Raw genomic sequence first — 21,975 nt, forward strand, 5'->3', positions numbered from 1 at the left:
GTCAAGGTAAGTATTTCAGAATTTTAAGTTCTTTGACGAGGTGTCAGGATAGGAAAGCTACTGTAACAACCCTATTCAAAATAAATAAATGAGACCAGATATGTTTCAACCAGATGTTTAAATTTTCCTGGTTTGCTAGTGACTTGATGAGGTTCCGTTCCTAGACAGGGCTAAGAATGACAGTACTAAAAGAAGCAAAAGTGCAATGCCACTAGTTCTTTTCAAATACTCGAAGAGCATGAAAAAAACATCTCAGCTTTGGCGTTCTTCAACTTTCTGAAAGTAGTTGGCAGTTACATTAAATCTGAACAGCTAAGGAGGTTATTATGGATTCACACAATACGATATTTCCTCAAAGATAACTCAATATGGAGCAAACTATGGAATAACAAGGTAGATCTTGCATGTTGCTTGCACCAATAATGTGCAAGGGAAACTCAGTTTCCTACGTGGTATCTTGTTGCAGTTAGCTGCTGCAAAGCCTAAAGTCATGAACAGTAAATAAGTTTTGCCTGTTTTCTGCATCTGACATATGCACATTGATACCAGAGGTCAGGAGACTAGAACTAAGCTACAGCTTTCCACTGTCTCTGTTTTCCAACCCTGCAGGAAGGAAAAAGCAAACACACACCATGAACTGATGCTCATGTTTGTCTCATTCCAGGTGAGAAATAGCCACATCTATCACTGCAGAAAACAGTTTTATATACAAACATCTTTCTACATACAGCAGGGAAAAAGGAGATGCTGCAATACAACCATTCACCTGGCCTGGTGGGCATTTAGGTGTTTTTCTGTCAAAACCACACATCCTCCAGAGGTACAGACAACAAAACCTCAAAATTTACACAAATCAATCTGTATTTATTTTCCCATATACCAAATTGGATTACATGGTAAGACCCCAGCTGCCTAACTGAAAATTAAAAGCATAGGTTTATCTCATTTCTTTCAGTGGACCCATCAAGTGCCAAGAGCATTCCCTGATGTAAACTACTCTGGAGACTCACAGGTTTCCAAATAGAACCTAAATGCACACAAAGCCTTGATGATCTCCACTGGAGCTCAGAGAATGTAACAGCTGCAAGTGACTGCTCCAGCTAATTACTCCCAGCAACAAAAAGAATAAACAATCACTACAGGAAGAAGGCTCTCTGCCAGTGAAATATTAATGCATTTTTAGACAGCTGCTGCTTGCCCTGAATCTTGGTTCAAATCTTCTCAAAGGTAAAACTCCTTCTGTAAGTTCCTGCTCTTCTACTGGTTTCTACAGGTTAGCAAGAAGGGTAGGACAGCCTAGAAAAGACTTCAGGAAAACTTCAGCACTTTTCAAGTCAAAGTTGAGTACAGAAAACAGCTTTATGTTTTTCCTGTTTAAGAGTATTGTTTACCTGAGACTATTATACATACTCTTGTAGACCTGTTCACAGAATATTTTACAGCATGCCCTAAACATGCTTAAACTTTGCATTCTCTTGTTTCCTACACAAGTCTGTTCATAACTATAACTTCTTAGGGATTGCTCTTCACTGAGCTTGTGAGCACATTTTCCACGACATCATGGTGAATCTCATCCCAGATGAATGCAGCTGCTTTAGACATTCTTCAGCACAGATTTGCTCTTTAGCAGCCACTGATTAGGCATTTCAACACTAAGGCATCTAGCATCTCACAAATCAGTACAGCAATCTGAAAGCACAAGCAGAGATGCTCCCTGTAGTTTCAGCAGCACCAAGCCACGAACAATAGCACAAAATTATGCACAAAATCATACATTATTGTATGTCTCCGGCTAAGTGAATACAGGGGTGTAGCCCATCAGTGAAGCAAGTGAAATCATGGTAGCCAGGGCCTTGCTCATAGACTGGACAAAGTATCTGAAGCAAGTTTAAGCTAGTATTTTCAGATTTTACTATGCTGCTACAATGAATCAGTTCTAGCATGAAGAAATTTTTAAGCAAGGATTATGCCCATTAATGGAAGCAAATTCTTAAAAAGCATTTTCCTTTTGACCAACGTGTACTATAGTACTTCTTGAGTTCCAATTGAAACAAATACTCTTCACTTAACGACTGTTTCAAAGCAGCAGCACTCACAGCTGATTTAATGATGAAACGTGATGGACCTAGCCACAGTCATGGTATGGCCAGTGTACTAAAAATAACGGCTCTAATAAGATCCTCCAGTGATTAAAACAGATGAAGGTCAGGGGAAATCATCTCTTCTGGACAGGAATAGTTACAAGGCTCAGCATTTCAGGGGTTCATTCCTGTTCTGCACACACAGAAGGGCTTTATGACCCCACAGCCAAACTCCCTTCCCCCTGCCCCCTCCAAAAAAAAGCAGCACCAATCTACTATGACATGCATGGAGCCTTTATTTGTGACCACATCCATGGGATGCTACTGGGGTCACTGCTGTGCCGTGGCATTATCTGAACTATCATGTCTGACCAGTGTTCCACTTCAAAGCCTCGAAGTCTTCTTGGCCTTGATCAGGAAATGAAGACAGATGACCTCCTGAGAGCAAAGTTTAAAAAAAACCTGGAAAATCCATTTGTTTTCAAGCATCATTTCCTGTAATACATAAGCCTCTAGTTCCCTTTACCAATCTGCCTCTGCTCATGCAATAGGTCCATTTTCCAGTGAATCCTGGAAAGGACAAATCTGGAATAGCATATACCTGAAAAAATATTTCATTTTCTTAACCTTTGTTACTTTTCTCCCTCATGTTGGTTTTACACAGAAATTTTGCTGCAGTGTTCCCAGACTACAGAATTTAGCATCAAACTTGATTGTCTCAGCTGATTACCCAGCTCATCATATAACATCTCTTGCTATGCACAGAACTACTGTTTTGACAGCACAGAACTGGAAGGCTCATTTTGCTTTTGATCTTGCATATAGATTCACCTGCCAGTGGTACAGGGGAAATCAGTGTGAAGTCTTGTTTTTCTCTCCACATTGACAATGTGCGATAAAGAAATCATTAGCAGTGGAATTTACATTACAAAATTCCAACTAAACAGTGATTTCTTTTTGCACAGTTTATTTTCCTGCAGTAGACAGGGTCAAAATAGTTTTTTCTTTTACTATGTTGGGAAAAAAAGGAATCCTTTTACCTCTATCAAACAGAACAACTGGTAATCATTCTTACTGAAGGGTAATGGATTACTGGTATTTCCAAATACCCAATACTAAACCAATGTAACTCCACTTTATCTAGGGTCCTGAGGAAAGAGAAAGCATTTTCATAGATACAGGCCTATAAAGACTAGTTTAACATTAAGCATTCTTCTACGTACATTTTTTCATGAAAATCAGATTTTTTATTTCAGAACAGGCTCCGTGCTTCACCAAACTCTTAGAAAAATCTTGAATGTGAATAGAGCATGCCACCACACATGCTAGTAGTTTCAGAGATCTGAGCTTAACCCTTCAGATAGGATTAGATAGGATTTCTAACATCTTTACTGAAACACAGTAAGTGACCTGCTTTCAGGAAAAAGAATCACCTAGAATCTTCCAAAAATGTAAATGTACTTGCAAACTCAATTTGAAATATAAAGGAGTATGAATAGCTACAGGAAAAAAAAAAAAAAAAAAAGTTAACAAGATCACAGTGAAAAATGGCCATTATTAGAATTATTTCTGTTCCAGAAGAAACTAAGCTATTCCTTCTCAGTGCCATTTTTCTCTTTTAAACTCATCACTATTACATTGTTTTCTGCTTTTTACAGTTAATTTCTGGAATTTCCTAGGACAAGGGCTCCTAGAAAAGAACACCACCAGACGATGCCAGTAAGTTGTATTAACTATTTAAATGTTACCTTCTGAAAAAAGTCCTTAACAGATATCTGAAGGATATATTTAAGGCTAGGCCTGCTTTATTGCCAAGATGTGCACTGGATAGTGAACTACAAGTGCAATAGCCCTACAACCAGAGAGAAGCCATACAAGGATACACTGTGTCCTCTGACACTGGTCTGAAATTGTGCACACAGTCTTGGGCAGAAGAAACCAAGCAAATCCTGGACCACTAACTAGAGATAACCATGTTCCAATGCTACAATATCTGAAGTCAGGTTTTGTCTTGTCTCCAGCTCAGAGAAAAGGCAGGGAGAAGGGGTGACAGGTTCCCCAAGCCTGCCATCCCTGGAGACATCCAGCACAACATCCTAACTCTCATACACAAAAGAACAAGAGTCCCGTTTCACCCTTCCCATGTAGCTATTCTTGTATATCCTTAGCACCGTACTACGGCTCATGATTTACTAACATGTGCTTTTAGGGAGCTGTTACAGCTGTAAACAATTTAGCATGTTTGGAACCCATTCCTGTTAAAAATTCACTGTGTTATTTACAAGAGCAGGCATGCCAAAAACACATTGTAGGAGAAAAGCAGCATGAAAAATGCCATGCTTGCACGGGAGTCTAAGCACCGCTTGCACGTGCAAAAGTACATGGTGGATTTGCCTACCTTATTGAGGGATCTCTGCAAGCTAAACATGCAGAAGCATCAGTGCTAAGTCTGACATTGAAAACCACTCGGGGTTTTGGTCTTGCACTTCTCCAAAATATTCCTGTGAACTCTGGAGCAGTGAAAAGATTGTGCTGAAACATACAGAAAGAAAGATATTACACTGAAGTAAAGAACAACACAATCTTTTCTTACCTGTAAAGACCTCTGCTGGCAGGGAAATCCAAATGAGCTTCCTATTGCTTAAGGAAGTGTCTTTCCACCTTCCCTTGTCAACAAGGTGGCTGCATTCTCTTTCTCTGGGTCTTCTCCCCATCAGCACCTTGAACAGATTCATCTTGTAACTGTACCTGTACATCTTGCAGGAATAGAAAAAGCATGTACAATCTGAAGAAAAAAAAGTTGTTATTTACACATCAAGGTAACTCTCATTCTCGCCTAAAACTTCACCCAACGAATTGCTCTCTCATGTCTGGGGAGATTTGTTTTTATTTCGCATATCTACTGAAGCTGTGGTAGTTCCACAGCACCTGATTTCTTTCATAACTTAATTCGTTGTAGTGGGAATTTATCATCTTCTGACTGCATCAGTAGGACATGCAGAAGGGCACTACTGTAATTTTAGGACAGAAAGGAACTAAAAACACAGACTTGTCTGAGCTGAATACTGCATTTCAGTCCACACAGGAGGAAAAAACACAGCCTTGGTGAAAAACACTTAGCTTGCAAGCTCACTTTAGTAGCCAAAAGGAGGGGAAAAAATACCAGTATTGAACGTGAAATGACCCTCTGATACTCACCTGCTCCCTTCCTTTCTCCAGAGTCTGAAAACATCATCCTGGCAATACCAACATACTAACATTAGTAAATCTGAATGTCAAGCAACACTTCTTCCATAAAGCACTATGCATGAAGTATCAAGCTGAAGCTGGAAGTGACAATACATGGGCAGCTAAGGCTGAGAGATGAAAATCAAACCGAAACAAAAAAACAACCCTCCCCTAAACCAGCTCTGCTTCATTTACTAAGAAAATCAGAATCTTAAGAGGGTTGATAGCTCAAATGGTGAACAGCTGTCTAGATTTAGAAAAAAAAATAAATCAGAATCTCTAAGGTTTGCCAATATCTGAAGACATTTATGGGGACCTAATGAGTAACAAGAACTCCATGGCCTTCAAAAGTAAAGTGCCATTAATTGTAAACATGACATGTGCTCATCTATAGGAAAAGGAGCCTGAACACACAGCTAGAAACTAGGTATATCCCAGATAATATTTCTATGGCAGCCTAGAGTTACTCAAGGTGGAGAGGTAACAGTACCAACACAAAGAAAAAAATGTAGCTATATTCCCAAAGCTCTGGTGTGCAAGCAGGTTTACTCAGGTAAAGGACAGCATGTCAGCATGTCTGATGGAAGATTCACATTGGGTGCCTCCAACAGGCTCCGTCTCCTCTCCTCCACAGCCAGGCTGAGCTGTTTAAGAAGCTGAAGTGAATCTCATCCCAGTTGTTACTGTCATTTTGGTGACTCCCACTGCATAGTGTATGCAATCCTGGAGACACACTGAAGAAGTTCAAAGCAACTTTCTGAACCTAAAATCCCAGCTATTAACTTTCCACCTGCATTGGTGGCTAAATGAAACCAGACGGTGACAGCGACTGTGCCTCTCACAGAGCCTGACACTGCTTTTCCCCACAATGTGTAGGGGAGAAGACTTTTTTGCCCAAAATCACGCAAAAACCCACAAGAGCTTCCAACTCCAAAACCTGCTGGTACCTGTCACTGACTACTGCTGGATTCTGTCAAATAGCATTGACTTTTCAAGTTTTCCCAACTCTTCAAAGCTGCTTCTGCTGAAGGGACACTTGGCATGGGGTAAAGTCACCAGGTTACAGGGTCACTTTCTAAATAGGGTATTTGGAAAAAGCTAAAGATCACAATTTGTGAAAACTTTCACAATACTTCCACACTACTGAAGAACGTTTCGTGTTTAGGAATCATTTAAGGAGAAAATGTTATCAAACAGCAGCTGACATGGTGAAATGCCTTGACAAGACTCCCTGAAACCACATACCTTGTATTCCCTGGATTAGACCTTGTAAAGCTTGTTTACAGTTTAAAGCTTATACAAGATTAAGGTTTCAGCCTGGAGAAGGCTGAGAGGAGACCTTATTATGCTTCTAAATATCTTCAGGGTGGGTGTCAAGAGGATGGGACCAGACTCATTCAGTGGTGCCCAATGATAGGATGAGAGGCAAAAGGCACAGACTGAGGCACAGGATGTTCCATCTGAATGTGAGAAGAAACTTCTTTACTTTGAGGATGACAGAGCCCTGGGTTGTGGAGTCTCCTTCTCTGGAGACATTCAAAACACTTCTGGACACATTTCTGTGTGATCTGCTCTGGTGAACCTGCTTTAGCAGGTGGGTTTGAGTACATCATCTCCAGAGGTCCCTTCCAACCCCAACCATTCTGCAGTTCTGTGAAGAACAAGATAACACTGTAAGATGAGCTCAGCCTTACTACCCTGAAGTAAAGCAAAAACATTCTTGCCTGGCATGTTGATGAATTGATCTTCATAAATGGAAGAAAGTACCTGCTAGTTCTTAGAGACAAGAGGCAAAAGAAAGGCTTTGGGGCAGCATCTTCAGGAACTTTACATAGTTGGAGAAGTATCAACATTTTCCCAAGAAAACCAAATTTGCCTTTAAGCATCTCGTATGGATCAGTTCCTTTATTGTGCTATAGAAATCCTCATCTAGAGCTGCTGCTGAGGAAATATATTTGTTTGAAACAGAGAACAAAGTTATTTTGACACATCTAATCATTACTTCAAATTCCATCATAAGGAAGGAAATTGAATCAACTCTTCCTTTTCCAGTTAATGGCTACAGAATTTTATTGTGAACAGGTATTTAAAGCAGGGGCTCTGAAAGTCTCAAAGATTTACCATGATCAGGTGAAGTCCTCAAGAAACATGCAACACTTTACACGTGGCAAGTCAGTCAACCGAAGAGGAAGTTCACTTTAATTTTTTTGTTTACTTTTTTCCTGTTCTCCATGCTTTGCATAGATTTCAAAGAATCCCACTATCAACTGACAGAACTGCTGAAATTTGGTATCACAATTTGAAAGCTCATTTTCAGGCTTCTGCTGCCTTTGCTTTTAGGTTTTTTTTTTACATTCTTTTTTACTTTGCTTCAGCTTTTCTGGAGAAGTTATCCTGGTAGCAGGAAATACCATTTTCCCCAGATAAAATAAGAACAGGACAGAGGACTAAACAAGGCAATTTTTGAAACAAGATTAGTCTTGATGAGTTTCAGACATAACTTGAATTTTCAGCTTTCCTTTTTGGTCCAAACTTGATCCTTTTGGGGTTCCCTCCTCTCTTCCTCCAGCTGTTCTGCGGGATGGCCATATAAATTCCTAAGGCACCAGACCTAAGATCATGGCAAATGTTGTTAAGCTATCTAGAACATGGAAGACCCTGTTTTCAATCAGGAAAGTATAATAGTAGCATCCAGAAATGTCTTCTCACTATGAAATTGTTCATCAGCTATGGATCAGTTTATGTAAGTCCTGTATCAGCAACCTAATTGAACTAATTTGAGGATTCATTTAGCCCTTTCTGGTCTTCCCTGAAGTCTGTAAAACACATGGCCTACATTCTTGTTCTTAAGCTTTTATGTTGCTATTTGCACAACTTGGATGCACAATGAACAGGGTTGGTTAATAACAGATCAGAGAGGTGGGACAGAGCCCAACCCACATTATATGTGGCTGTTGAGTGTTAGCACAATGAACAGGGACCTGAGGAAGCCTAAACACACTTTGCTAACTATTTTATCTATAAAGAAAACCCCACCATCAGTGGTTATCATTTATAGCAAGCAGTATAGTGATTTTCAAAATTCAGATTTGTGACATAACTGAGTTTCTGGCAATAAAAATGGATGCTGCAGTCATTTGCAATGAATATGCAACACCATTTCAAGGAAGTAGCAATTGAACCAGAAAGCCTCCGGAGTCATAACTCAAAGAACATGAACTATTGAACAGGGAATACCTGTAGTTTGAAGTGAAGGGTACGAATAAGCTGGTTTAGATCTACCAGAATAGCGCTAATTTAATCAAGGACAGAAAAAGAAGTCTGCAACCACACTTTTGCTTGTTGTATTTTGTATGACTGGCACAAAGCACAAGTAGTAGGAGGAAAGAAGTGTTTCACTTAGACCAATTCCAACGTCCTTCTGAAAGAGGAGGCTGCTACAGAACACCTTGCATTTCTAAAAGTTAGTACCAGACTTTTGAGACAGGCAGACAACAGGAAGTGGTGGACTAGCTTTCAGGGCTGTTTAATTTTGTAGTAGAGAATATAATCTTTTGTAAGTGTAGGCAAATAGCCCTGTTGTATCAGCAGCTGGGTGACCGGCAGCTTATATCAGCAGAACATTCACATGAACACTTGACAGTAAGAACATCCTTGCACTCAAAGCAAGAGAAATGCATATGCTGTACTAAACAAAGGCCCTATTGCATAAGTGAGAACAATTTAATGACAATTTCTTCAAATTAAAATTCAGCTCTTGTGTATGCAGTGTTTATAATCAATACTGTGGCAGTAGTTGTAGTGGATTTCCTTACAACATTACAGGGTCACTGAAAGTGTTCTGTTGACTTAAACTCACTTGTAAGAGTCACATGATATTATAGTACATAAGAAATGCAATGTTTTATTAACTTTCTGCAGTTATGCTTGTTTTTTAGAGGGGCCATACAAGTATGAAAAAAAAGTAAGTCTTCCTTGTTCCCATTTATGTCTCAGAGCAGAATTTTGGTTAAGAAAAGGAAATAGGAGAGTACTTACAAGACAAGACAGTAATACAGCAGTCTGATGACACAACTAGGCAACCTTTTAACTCTGTGGTGACTCATGTTGCTTTGAAGGTACCTGAAACTTCACATTGCTTCCTCTATTTTTGTCACAGCTACTGAAAGCGCAGGTAACAAGCCAACTTTTAAAATTAAAACTGACTTCACCCCAACAGGAGACTTCCCACAACTTATCACAGTGTCCCTGTTCCATCTTTTCCTACCAAAAGGCGCAACCTCCCCTCCAGGTTTGTTTTAAGCTGCTTGGCTCAGATGACCTCTGATGCGCCAGTACATCCATCTGCTGGCCCAAAGCACCAGTCATCGCTGCAGTAGTTTTGTAGACATGTGCCTCTACAGTGAGGTTTAATTAGGAAAATGTAAGCCTAAAAAGAAGAGCATTCTTCTTGGTTTTGAGATGCACACATGGAAATTTTGAAATCCCAATGCCATAACTGGGCAGACAAAGTGCAATGTAAAAGAAGGTGGAAGCACAATTGCATCAATAGTGCTGACAGGGATGAAGTAACACAATCCCAGGCTATTATTTTACTCATGATGAAGCACCTCTAAAACTGTGTTCTTTTCTCAAATTGTGAAAAAAAAAAACCCCACACACAACCAAAAAAAAAACCACAAAAACAAAAACCAAAAACCCCCAAACCACAACAAACCAACAAAAAAAGCCCAACCACCAAGATACCCTCTGCAAGTCATGTAATGAAACTATACTTTTTTTTTGGTAGCAAACTACTAACTTGTTGCTGCTTTGCGTGATTTGAGTCACAATTCCTATACATATAGTCACCTTCATGCAGTGCATTTAAAGCAACAATCCAAAGGGAAACAGATTTTAAACATCAGTGAGGCCTGCCCAGCAGTGCAGGCAAGAGTGTCCCAGATTTACTAGCACTGGATGACCCCAGGCTATTACACAATGAATACAACCATGTACAACCCCAGCTGACAGCCATCCGCTTTAAAAAGTGCACATTTTTCATTCACACTGGGAAAATGCTCTCTCCGAGGCACAGGTGGGAAGTCCACCTGTTGCGGTTCATTTAATCACACGCATCTTTTGCTGAAGAGGCCACACAAGCCTGAAGCACATTTCTGCAGTAATGAAGCCCTTCCACAAGCACCCCAGCTGACACTCACGTCCCAGTTACAGCTCACCCTCCGCCAGGGTCATGCTGCTGGATTGTCTTACCTAACACCAGTCACAAAGAGATATTTACAGATGTTGCTGGAACTTATTACTTAGGCATTAATAATATAAAAGTAACCAGCAATTTTGTGTTTTCTTCCTTAGCTTTTTCACAAAACTTTAATATAGTAAGAAAAGTAGTCCTTTTGTATAAACGCGTATAAGGTTCCCTTACTCATGAGCTCCAACCACTCAGAGGTGCTCAGCTACATGTCATGAAATTTGTACTTTTGAGCACTGACCCTTCCTCTGGGCAACTGCACTTACAATTGATAAATTTTTGTGTTGGTCACTGGCTGCCTGCTTATCTGCAGCTAGCCCTCAAAAATAAGCAGTTTTGATTTTAAACTGAAAGCAAATACATATTTTGGTCCTCACTTCCATATGACAAAATAATTCAACCATGGCTAGTTACACTGTACTCAAACTGGTATAAGCTGACAACTAAAACTACCCCTTCTGTGGAAGAGTGGCATAAGCCAATTTCAGAATTGTATTCTCACTGGAGGAAATTCACACTCTCATTCAATTGAGCAAAGTAGATGAACTTAGGAGGAAAATTTTAGAAGTGCAAGAGACGGTTGACTAAATTTTAAAGAATTTTTTCAAGAGATGAGAAGGGAAAGGAACAGCAAACTAAGGTTAACTTAATATACACTCAATTAATGGAGCCCAGAAATTCACGCAGTAATTAAACAGCAAATGGACATTGCAATAAACAGTAAATCCTTCCATCTCCTCTTTATTTATCCTAACACACAAGGCATTAACTTAGCTACACTGAATAGTAGTCTGCTAGACAGGCAGATTAATTTTTACTGAATGTGTTTAATGACCCCTCATTTATTATATCAGACTAAGTACTGAGCAGTTCATATAAAATCAAAATGAAAATATTTAATGCTAATTCTGACATAACTGAACAGGTACACAGCTCCGCTTGTCTTACCTCCTGGATGGCAAGTAAGACCTTCCAATAGGTTAAAAGGAACTGAAGAGTTTTGCAGAACCTTTTGTTCAGATTGGTTACGCATGAAAGCAGAGGACAATGTGGTAAAAGACCTTCCCGTGACACTGTTTTCCCTTCAACTTTGTTTATTGATGTACCGAACATGAAAAAGTACAAAGGATCCAAACACAAAAGAAAACATGTACAACCTCTTAAATACTCAACAGAATATATTTTCTATTCCAACAGGTGTGAATTAACTCTCACTATACAACTTCAAATAAATACCAGCCTTATATTTTACTAAGTGCTTGGATAAACACTGTAAAGTGAAGCCCAATTTACATGCCTTCTCATCAATGCCGTTAGTTGCTACAGTAGTATAGGAAAGAAGCATGTAGCTACTGTTTTCCCCACATTGGATAGTCTGTGATTTCTATAGTATATACAATTTTTAATGCAGAGGATTAGCTTTAACAATCTAAATGCTCCTAAGAATGAGGAAGTGCTCAGGAAGCCAATTGAGTTTTGAATAGCATTGAGTGGGTCAGCATGAAAACTTGCTTTTTCACTTTAGCACGCGCTTCACAGTATATGTACCGTACTATACTGAAAACTTTATAACTACAATTTAAAAGAATAAGAACCAAAAGCAACTGCAAATATAGTGTACAACTATGTTATGCATAGAACATTGCTTTTTCTAAGGGGAAGCATATGAGCATCTCAGTTTATACAAAAAGCAGGACGTAACTACATAGTTGTCAGTGCATCCTGGTGAAGGCATCAAACCCTCAGCTTTTTTTAAAAAAATTTAATTATAAGCTAGATGCTAATCAGAAAATATTCTGTACTTTTTTTCTTAAATTTCTTCAATACATGGTAAAGACTTTTTCTATTTCCCCAAATAGTGATTTAAGCATCATACAAAGTTAAATTTCAATAGCATACAGGTACTTATGGTTTTTGTATGAAAAATGTAAGGAAATTTGTTCAAAACCTATGATTAACTCGTTTTTACCACAAACATATTTATAAACGAAAATGTAGCATCACCATAAACAGCTGAAGCTAGACTATCTACAGACAAAAATAGCAACAGATCTGATGCACTGTAAATTCAAGTCCTCAGGACAACAAAAATGAATAAGCAGACCTCAACTAACAGTGTTAATGCCATTTACAAAGAAAAAACTTATACAAAAACATTCAAAATTGAACATCACTTGGCATGTAACTTAAAAAATAAACTAAACTCAAATTAGCTGAAAGGTTCATAAGTCAAGGTCTTATTTACATTACACAAAGCTCAGGTGTTAGCCTTGAATATAACTTTCAAAATACCTCCAAACATACCCAACTCAGGCCACTTCTGCTGATTTGCTACTGCACAAACCATGCTCAATGTCTTTTTCTTAAGACAAAACAATTCTTCAAACAATAGCAAGTACATCACTAAACACCATGAGCTCTATCTGAAGGGAAATCTTTAGGAAGAACAGATTTTTTTCCCCCATCTCAGTATTTTAAGTTTCCTGCTTGCTCTTATATTCTTTTATTTTTTTTTAGTTTTCATTTGTTCCAAAATCACATATTCATGTGAGCCAACAATCACTTAATAACCAGGATGATCAAAGACTCCACTGATGATCACAAAAATGAAACCAACAGTGCATCCCATTGACCCTACTTCTTAATACAAAGGTCTCAAAAGTATTTCTACATCATAAATCTTTCTAAATTTTCCCCAACAACTGCAAATTTCCTGGTAAGTTTTAAAAGCTCACTAGGTGTCATATGAAGAGATTTCTCAAAGTATTCAAGTCAAAATATTTGTTCCAGGACCAGTAAAAAGTTTCTCCAAATTTTTTTTTTATTTTTTTTATAAAAAAATAGATGCTTTTTTCAAACCCACATCAAAGAGGCTCTTATCTCTTTGGCAAGGTACTGCTTTACGAAAAGTTCTCCAGTATTCTTACAATAAGCTTTTATGTGTTCCCTCCCATTCCCCAACCCAAATGATAATTATAAAATAAATACTGCTTATAACTTTATAAATAAAATGTAAACTTCAAATACTTTTCTTGAACAACAAAACAACAATGCATTAAGATGTAAACAAAACACAAGGCAAATTAAAAAAATCAACTGAAGAAATATAACACAAAGCCTCAGTATTTACTAATTTTAAAGGCAGTCACATAAAAAGAAAAAACTTCTTCCCTTAGCTGAAACATTTTAAAAGGTCCACCTTCTCCAAAGAAGGCAATAGAATATGCATTGTGACAGGTAAAAACCCTGTACCTCTTGTCAATATTCAAACAAAAGATATTTAAGAAGTTTTAATTCAAACTTTAGCAATAAAAAAATTCTCACATATTCTTAGGATGCTAAGTAGTCGTTTTATCCCCATATCCACACTGACATACAACAAAGGCATTTACTAATGCATAAAGCTTCTGTAAATTGCCTTTGTTGTATAGTTTTCATGTGTTAATGCACTGAGAATAACTTGTTAGGCTTTGTGCGTTTTGTTTGTTTTGAAGGAGACCTGCAATACTCTGTCCCCCAGGCGGTATCCATTCAGGCTGGCTATTGCCATAGCTGCCTCATCATAGTTTGTCATAGTCACAAATCCAAAACCTTTGCACTTATTGGTATTAAAGTCACGGATGACCTTCACATTGGTTACTGCTCCAAAGGGTCCAAACATTTGCCAGAGGATACTCTCATCAGCATCAGGGGCCAAGTTGTACACAAAAATGCACCATCCAGTTCCTGCATGTCCAGGGATATTAATTCCAGCCAAACTGGTCATTCCATCAATGGTCATTGGTGGAAACCTACTGAAGAATGATGGAAATAAAACAGAATCATAAAGTGGCTGTTCACAGAAAATCCCATCTAAGAAATTACAAAGTAAAAAAAATGATACAAGACTTTTCACATCATGAACATGTTGGCCAGACTAGTAAGGTAACATCACACATGGTTTTTTCCCCCCCTACTACACATATACTATTTACAATACTACACACAAGTAGGGGGAACAGTGCTAGGTCTATCTGAAATGATGTAATGCAGAAAAACAAAAAAGCATGCGATAAAACCAGTAAGGATTACTCAAGTCACATGAAACGGGAATTCCATGGAATTGCTACAAAATGTTTGTCTCTTTCATGTACAATGCACCAAAATGAACCATTTCAGCTGACATCTCAACATGCAAAAGTCCAACGCAAGTCTTACTGAAAAAGAGTATGCAGAATACTTAAAAATAATTCAGTGATTATGAACCTAATAGTCCTTTATTACCTCTTTACTCCATAAGCCATGTTGAGCAGATTGTCCAACCTGCAAAACATTTAGCAAAGTGTTCAGTCTTCAGACTTTTCCATCTTAAGGAAATTTGGTACATTACTGCCATGTCACTTGCACTGTACAGAACCTCATGCAAAGTTAAAGTATCACTACCAAAAGAGCTGTGGCATCTTAATTACACTTGATACAGTTAGTGAATACAAGATAGATGTTCTTGTGTAGTATCCGCAACCATAAATTTCAGTTCAGAAAGTGCACCACTACCACAAGTTTAGCATTACTGTTAGCATAAAGTTAGTCAGTGACCACCTTAAATTTTCCAGGTTACCGACTTGTTTTGGGTGAAGACTTTGCTGAGGCTTCTGACAGTGCACTGACATGAACACCCAGACAGATGCAAGGTTTTGGAGCAGTCACAAAAGTTGCAACAGCAACTGCACACAAGTTTTTTTATTTTCCTAGTCTTTTCTAGAATAAAGCGTTTTTAGAATGTATACACACATATTAGACTGTAAGCTTTCTCCACGTACTTCCTCCCTCACCTTCCCTCAAGATACTAAACTGTAGTATGAAACCACAATTCTAAACACTTTGGAATTACCAAGCCAATACCTGGAATATGCAGTGCCTACCAATCCTACTCATCTTATTCCTGAAGCCCCTTAGAAGTGCTTTTCTAAGAAAATTTCTGCCATAAAGCAGCTCTGGTTCCTTCCTGTCAAAGCCCACGCATGTGAAGAGAAAGTCTTGTTAAAGGTTCTCTTCAAGACTCCACAAAATATGAGCTTAGGTAAAAGGTGCACTTGATTTAGGTTTTTTAGCTTACAGCTCCCTTACAGATCTGTACCTCGCTGTGATTTCTCTCCAGTAATAAGCTATAGTATTTAAGAACCACTACCGGTACACAGAATCCAAACTGACGTAGTGTACCTATACTTGTGCACAAAAAAAAACTTGAACAAGTAATATTTGTTCTTGTTTGCAGCTAAGTAAAGGTCTCAAACTACAGAGCATTATGATTCTGCAGTGAGCAGGGTCTGCAGGACGCACTGACCAGAAGGGGAGCTACTGAAGCCCTAGAAGAGCTGAGAAGAAAAAACTTAAAAATCCCTGACTACTACCCATATATTTAGTGTGGATGACAGAGGTCTACTGTAATTTACATTTGGGGGTGGAGAAAAAGGTAGAGAGTTCCAGAAACCTGGCAGGCCCTTGATGTAGAGCAGTCAGCGAAGAACTTACAGTAACAGTATCACAGTTAACAGATTTCATCTGTTACATATTCTGGAATTTTTTTCAGGATATTCACTGGACAATTTTTAAAGATGCTTTAAGTTATACATCCTATAGAAACTGAGGAGCAATTATATATAGCTGCTTTTGAAAGTCCAAAATTCTTAACAGGAAAGGCAGCATTGTAATGATCCTGTTGTTCTTCACTACTAAAGCATATGCTGACTCCGCTTTCAGGCCTCTGTCCATCATTAACAGAGACAGGGCAACCACACCAGGTAATCATGTCTGAAATGTGAAGAGCTAAGATGTCTTGCATGTGAAAGACATGAACGATCCTGAAGCACTGGTGCAATCTGAACTACATAGTCAGTAATGAAGCTGGACTGCTGCAGCAACAGGAAAGACCTAAAAATTAAACAAAAACCAAACAAACAAAATCCCAAAAACAAACTAAAAAAACCCACCACCAGAACACTGAACCTAAACAAAACCTCAGCAACCAAACAAAAAACCCAAACCAAAAAAAAAAAACCAAACAGATTTCCCTTTACAGCGAAAATTTAAAATTTGGCAAGGCTGTCTCTTTTAGAGAAAAAATATAAGCCTGAAGGCCTTCCCCAAAAAATTATCTAATTTTATCTGCAACTGTAGTTTACCTTTTCACCAGTCAGTTCAACCTTGTTCTTCCTTTCCCATCGATAAAAATAAGATTTTACTCTCCTTCCTATTCATTACAGACTTGGCACTCAGTGCGTTTTTTACCATTATACTTTTAAGTGGAACAAATCACAATATGGTTGTTTTAGGCATCACTTTACACTTAACACCTCGAAAGAAAAAAAAAACGAAACAACACTTCCCAGTCAAAGAGGAATCTTACAGTAGGCATCTACCAGCCTCCAAGTCAAGGTAAGGCTGAGGACACAATATTTGAGTCACTTAAGCAAGCTTTGGGGCAACGGGACTTGGTTCTGATGGGTGAATTCAGCTACACAGACACTTTCTGGAAGAAAAATACAGCAGCTCAGATGTCATCCATCAAATTCCTGGAATTCGCAGAGGACTGCCAATAGATGTCCCAACCAGAAATAAGGCACTGCTGCACTTGCTACTCACAAACCAAGAAAACCTGCTTGGTAGTGTCTCAGTTTATGATGGCCTTGACTGCAGTGATCACAATATTCTGGAGTCTGGGATCCTGCTGAGCATGCTGAAGGTTACTACTAAAACAGAAGTTTTAGATTTTAGAAGATCAAGCTTCAGCTTGCTCACAGCTCAGTTAGGAGAGGTCCTGTGGGAAACTTCTACAGAGAGTAATGGTAATAAACTGAATGCTGTGAATTGGAAGCACAAAACCAGTTCATCAAGGGAATTAGACAGAGCAAGAGACCCCTCTGGCTTAACTGCAAAGCTTCTGAGTCTGCTCACAGGCAAAAGAGAAGTGTACCAGTGGTAGAAAAGCATATAAATAACTGAGAACTTCAAGGGCATTGCCAAGGTATACAGAGATGTAGTTCAAAAAGCAAAAGCTCAGCTCAAATTGAAATTGGCCAGAGATGTCAAAAACCACAAGAAAAAAAAAACCAAAACAAACAGAAGGGAAATATTGGCCCACTGTTAAACAGGAGAGGTGAAGTAGTCAACAACAATACCAAAAAGACAGAGGTTCTCACTTTCTTCATCTCTGTCTTTACCAGCACTGTTGGGCCCCAGGCCTTGGAAACATAAATCCAGGCTGATGTTAATGCAGATCCACCATTAGTGTAGGAAGAGTCAGTAAGGAGATTTAATATTACAGGAGCTTGACTCCTGCAAATCAACGGGCCCTGGCAATATCCACCCAAGAACATTAAGAGAGCTGGCTGATGTCATTGTGAGGCCATTCTCCACAATATTTCAGAAGTCGTGGAGACTGGGTGATGTCCCAGAAGACTGAAGAAAGCTGATGTCACCCCCCATCTATAAAAAGGGCTTAAAGGAGGATCCAGGAAATTACAGGCTCAGTCTGTCTTCAACTCCAATAAAGTTATGGAACAAATCCTCCTGGGGCTCTTCACAATTCAGCTGAAGCACATGACTGGGAATAGCCTGCACAGATTCACCAGGTGTAAACTCTGCTTGACAAACCTGATCACAGATGACAAGTAACATGCTTGTTTGACATGGGGTGAACAGTGGACATTGTCTACCAGGATTTCTCCAAGGCTTTCAATATGGTCTCCCATGGCCTCCCACCTCAGGACATGGACACCTTATGTTCTAGACAAGTGGTCTCTGTGGTTCATGGGGAACTAGCTGACAGGCCACACCCAGAGGGTGGTGATAAATGGCTCCTTTTCAAACTGGCAACATGTCATAAGTGGGGACCCCCAGGGATCAATGCTGAGCCCAACACTTTAACATCTTTCGGAGGTCATCTGGATGATGGAATCAAGCACACCCTGATAAGGTTTGCCAATGACACCAAACTGGGTAAGTGAACACTTCCTGACAGAAGAATCACCGTGCAGGATAAACTGGACAGGCTGGAAGAGTGCACTAACAAGAACCTCATGAAGTTCAACGACGACAATTGTAAGGTCTTGCACCTGGGAAAACAACCCAGCAGTGCAGCACAGGCTGGGATCTACCCATCTGGAGAACAGCTCTGTGGAAAGGGACCTGCAGGTCCTGGTGGACAACATGCTCAATGTGCGTGACTGTTTCATCTGGACAAGGTGCTGGGCCATGCTTTTGCCAAGAAAGGTTGGACCAGATGATCCTTGTGGTCCCTTCCAGTCTGGTGTTCTATGAAATTTAAATGAGCATTCATAAAAATACACTTAAAAAAAAAAACCTGAAACACAAAACCACCCACACCCCAAACCACAGCAACTAAAAAAACCCAAACAAGCAGTCAAATAAGATTAAGGTTCAGAGCATCGTGTTGAAGGACAGGTGTAGTCTACTGACATTACTTAAATACAAAGAACTTTAGGTCCCAGGTAAAAAAAATTCCAAGTTTGAGAATTTTTACAAATCCTGGTAGATCTTCCTGGTGTATCAGTTAAACACAGCCAGTATCACAGTAATATCAAACACCGCCAAGTATCTGGGAACAAGTGCACTCAGAAGAACTCAAGGAGTCGGTAGGCCAGTTTGGCCAAAAAATATTGAGTACTATAACAAAGGCTGTACAACAGCTCCCTCATGATCTTATTTCATATAACACACTTGGGTTCACCCTGCAAGTACAACTTCTGCCCCATACTCTCTGCCTGTGGAACAATGGGAAGCCTACTTTCATCAATACTCAGCACACTGTCTAAATTAACCCTTTTATTCCTTAAGAAATGGTAAGAAAAATCACCAAATTTCATTCATTATTTGGTGATCACTTCCCCTAGGGCAGAAAGCCTTCTCTAGTGTTGGCCTTCACACCTGTGAGACTCTTCTAGCACGTAAGGCTGAAAAGCTGAAGAATTCAGAAGTTCTGCCAAAAGCAGTCCACAAACCCTAAATGTTTGGCCTAAAAGCAAGGACAAACAATGCAGAGCGTTTGCAGTATAGTATGGTATATTCTCCTAGAAGCAAACTGCCAGCTTATTTTATTTCTTGAAAAAGAAAACAGTATATTATTATTTAACACATTCCAGTCAGATAGCCTGGGCCAGAGGATGGACAGAAACAATCAAAATCACTGGAAGAAATCTGAGTACTCATGAATGTAGATAATACAATATTTGTTTTACTTTGTTCTTACCATCTCTCATTTTCAATACACTAAATATCTCAGGGAACTATATGGATGCAGTTTCAACACAACAGGAACATAGATCCACCAAAAATACTGAATCAACTTCATCACAAATGTGTGGCATGCAGGATTTATGTAACTAACTACAAAAAGAGGAAATTCAGAAGAGGGATGGAAGATGGAACTGAAGAGGGGACTGGGGAAGAGGAATCTGGCTGTGACACAGCAAAGGAGAAAACTGAATTGCCTATGTCGACATTAACTGAATCAACTTGCACATTAATCAACAATCTAGGAAATTAAAAATAACATTTTAAAAGGGATTCTTTTTTTAGTGACTGTGCAGAAAAAATAGATGTCATCTCTGTTTAAATAGGTAGTTTTATTAGATATTAAAATGCTATTAATAGGATGGAATGCATTTTTACTTTTAGCTGTATTGTAGGAACATAGCTGAAGTCCAACACTTTCATGTGTTTCCTTCACCAACAGAAGTCAGATAAACAAGGAAAGGAAAGAATGGAGGGAAACCAAGAGGCCCACAAGACATGTGGCTTCTAGCACAGTTGCACACAAGTATTTGACTTACCTAAAACGTTGAGCCTGCTGAGCTAGAGGTGCCGGGTACCTTCTGCTTGGAGAATGGTACAGTTGGGAAAGGATGGCCTGATTGGTTTTTTGGCTTGGATTGTTAGCAAACTTTACAGTGATGGGCTCTGTAGCACTTGGAGGTTTCTGGCCATTCAAGCCTTTGATAGCTTCTTCTGCTTCAATTCTCTTGTCAAACCGGATAAATCCCACACCCCTTGATATCCCTGCATAGGGTGAAGGAAGCATATAGTGATTAATTCAGAGACTCTGGAAGATGAGATGTTAACACTTGACTTCCATAGTCAATTGCTTCGTTAATGGCCAATTGCTGTGAACACATGATTATTGAGCTTGTTAGAACTCAGCTTTTCCTCAAAGACGACTTTTCTACTCTAAATCTTTAACTGACACAAGATACATTGTGCAAAATGCTTGGAAGCTTGAGGAAAAACACAGTGGAGACAGTTGTGCCAGAGGGTATTTCTGAAACAAAGCAATTTTGTGGGGACAGAGGTGAATCCTGAACCAGCTGCACTGTAACCTCTGTTCAGTTTGCACTACTAATCTAAATTTACTGAAATTCAATAAATAGCTTAGTCATCTGCTCCTTAGCAGCAAGAAATTACTTATGTTCTCCTGCAGTACCCTTTGAGGTTCCCCGTTGGAACAAATACTCTGGGAAGACAAAAAATGGAGTGCAGGTTTAGATTGCAGTAATGGTAATTATGGCCCTATTTTAATCATCTGTGGTGACTTGTAAGTAAAAGATTCAGTTCTGGCATATCACCATACTGTAGTAGGTGTGTTTTGGAAGGAAACTATTTTCTTGGGCCAGAGATTCTTTCTTGATATAGAAAAGTCGGAAACAACACCACAAGGGGATCAACAAGTGTTTATGGAATGTCTTAGGTACATCACATCTCAAAAATTTATATTATGGCTTAAATATAAACACACTGAGATGTCAGTACTCTAACCAGTTAACATTATAGCTACTAAAGCCAACACAGATTTGCTGCTTGCTTTTTTGTATCATTCCCAAATCCAATTAAAGGCCCCTCATATTTTGGTTCATGAATGAAAAGACAAGTTAGATGCTTGCCCTCACTTGTGAAAGACAAATAACAGTAAAGGTTCATACACAGTGATGATTTAAACCACCACAATGACAACAAGCAGGTGCAAGAAAGGTTTAAAGAGGCAAATGTCACAACTTCAACTTCGCATTTTTCATCTGTCAGTTTGTATCACAACCTTATTATTCATACCATTTTGAGTCTACCTCTTCCAAATTACTAAGAAGGAAGAAAGAAAGGTTAAACCCAAACAACAGTCTACACCAGAGAGTGACTGTGCACATACTAGGATTTATGAGTACTCAGAATTACAGTACACATTTGAAAGTTTAATTATATTTACTACTTTGATCTATTTGTCATATCCCACCATTTCTATCCATGAATATACTGTAAACAGCTATTTATTGCACAAAAGACTAACTCTGACCTGCAAATCTGCTGCTTCTACTACAAGTCATTATTTGGCCTTTAGCTCTCCTTTCCTTGCCTCTGTACACTCTCACC

At 39.0% G+C, this 21,975-nt stretch overlaps 1 protein-coding gene across 6 annotated transcripts in view; it reads right to left on the reverse strand.

The window, feature by feature from the left end:
- Positions 1-14,023: 14,023 nt before the first annotated feature.
- Positions 14,024-21,975, reverse strand: part of ELAVL2 (ELAV like RNA binding protein 2) — a gene marked incomplete at both ends in the record, with an annotated part of 50,236 nt that continues 42,284 nt past the window's right edge. For 2 of the 6 annotated variants that reach the window (XM_082075217.1, XM_082075213.1), the window contains 3 exons: positions 14,024-14,354; positions 14,824-14,862; positions 20,391-20,616. In XM_082075217.1, the coding sequence (XP_081931343.1) occupies positions 14,024-14,354; positions 14,824-14,862; positions 20,391-20,616 (596 nt within the window). The remainder of the gene's footprint in view (positions 14,355-14,823; positions 14,863-20,390; positions 20,617-21,975) is intronic. The other 4 variants (XM_082075218.1, XM_082075214.1, XM_082075216.1 and 1 more) reach the window with 3 other exon arrangements.

This window comes from Streptopelia decaocto (assembly GCF_964273445.1).
Source record: "Streptopelia decaocto genome assembly, chromosome: Z".
Lineage (NCBI taxonomy): Eukaryota > Metazoa > Chordata > Aves > Columbiformes > Columbidae > Streptopelia > Streptopelia decaocto.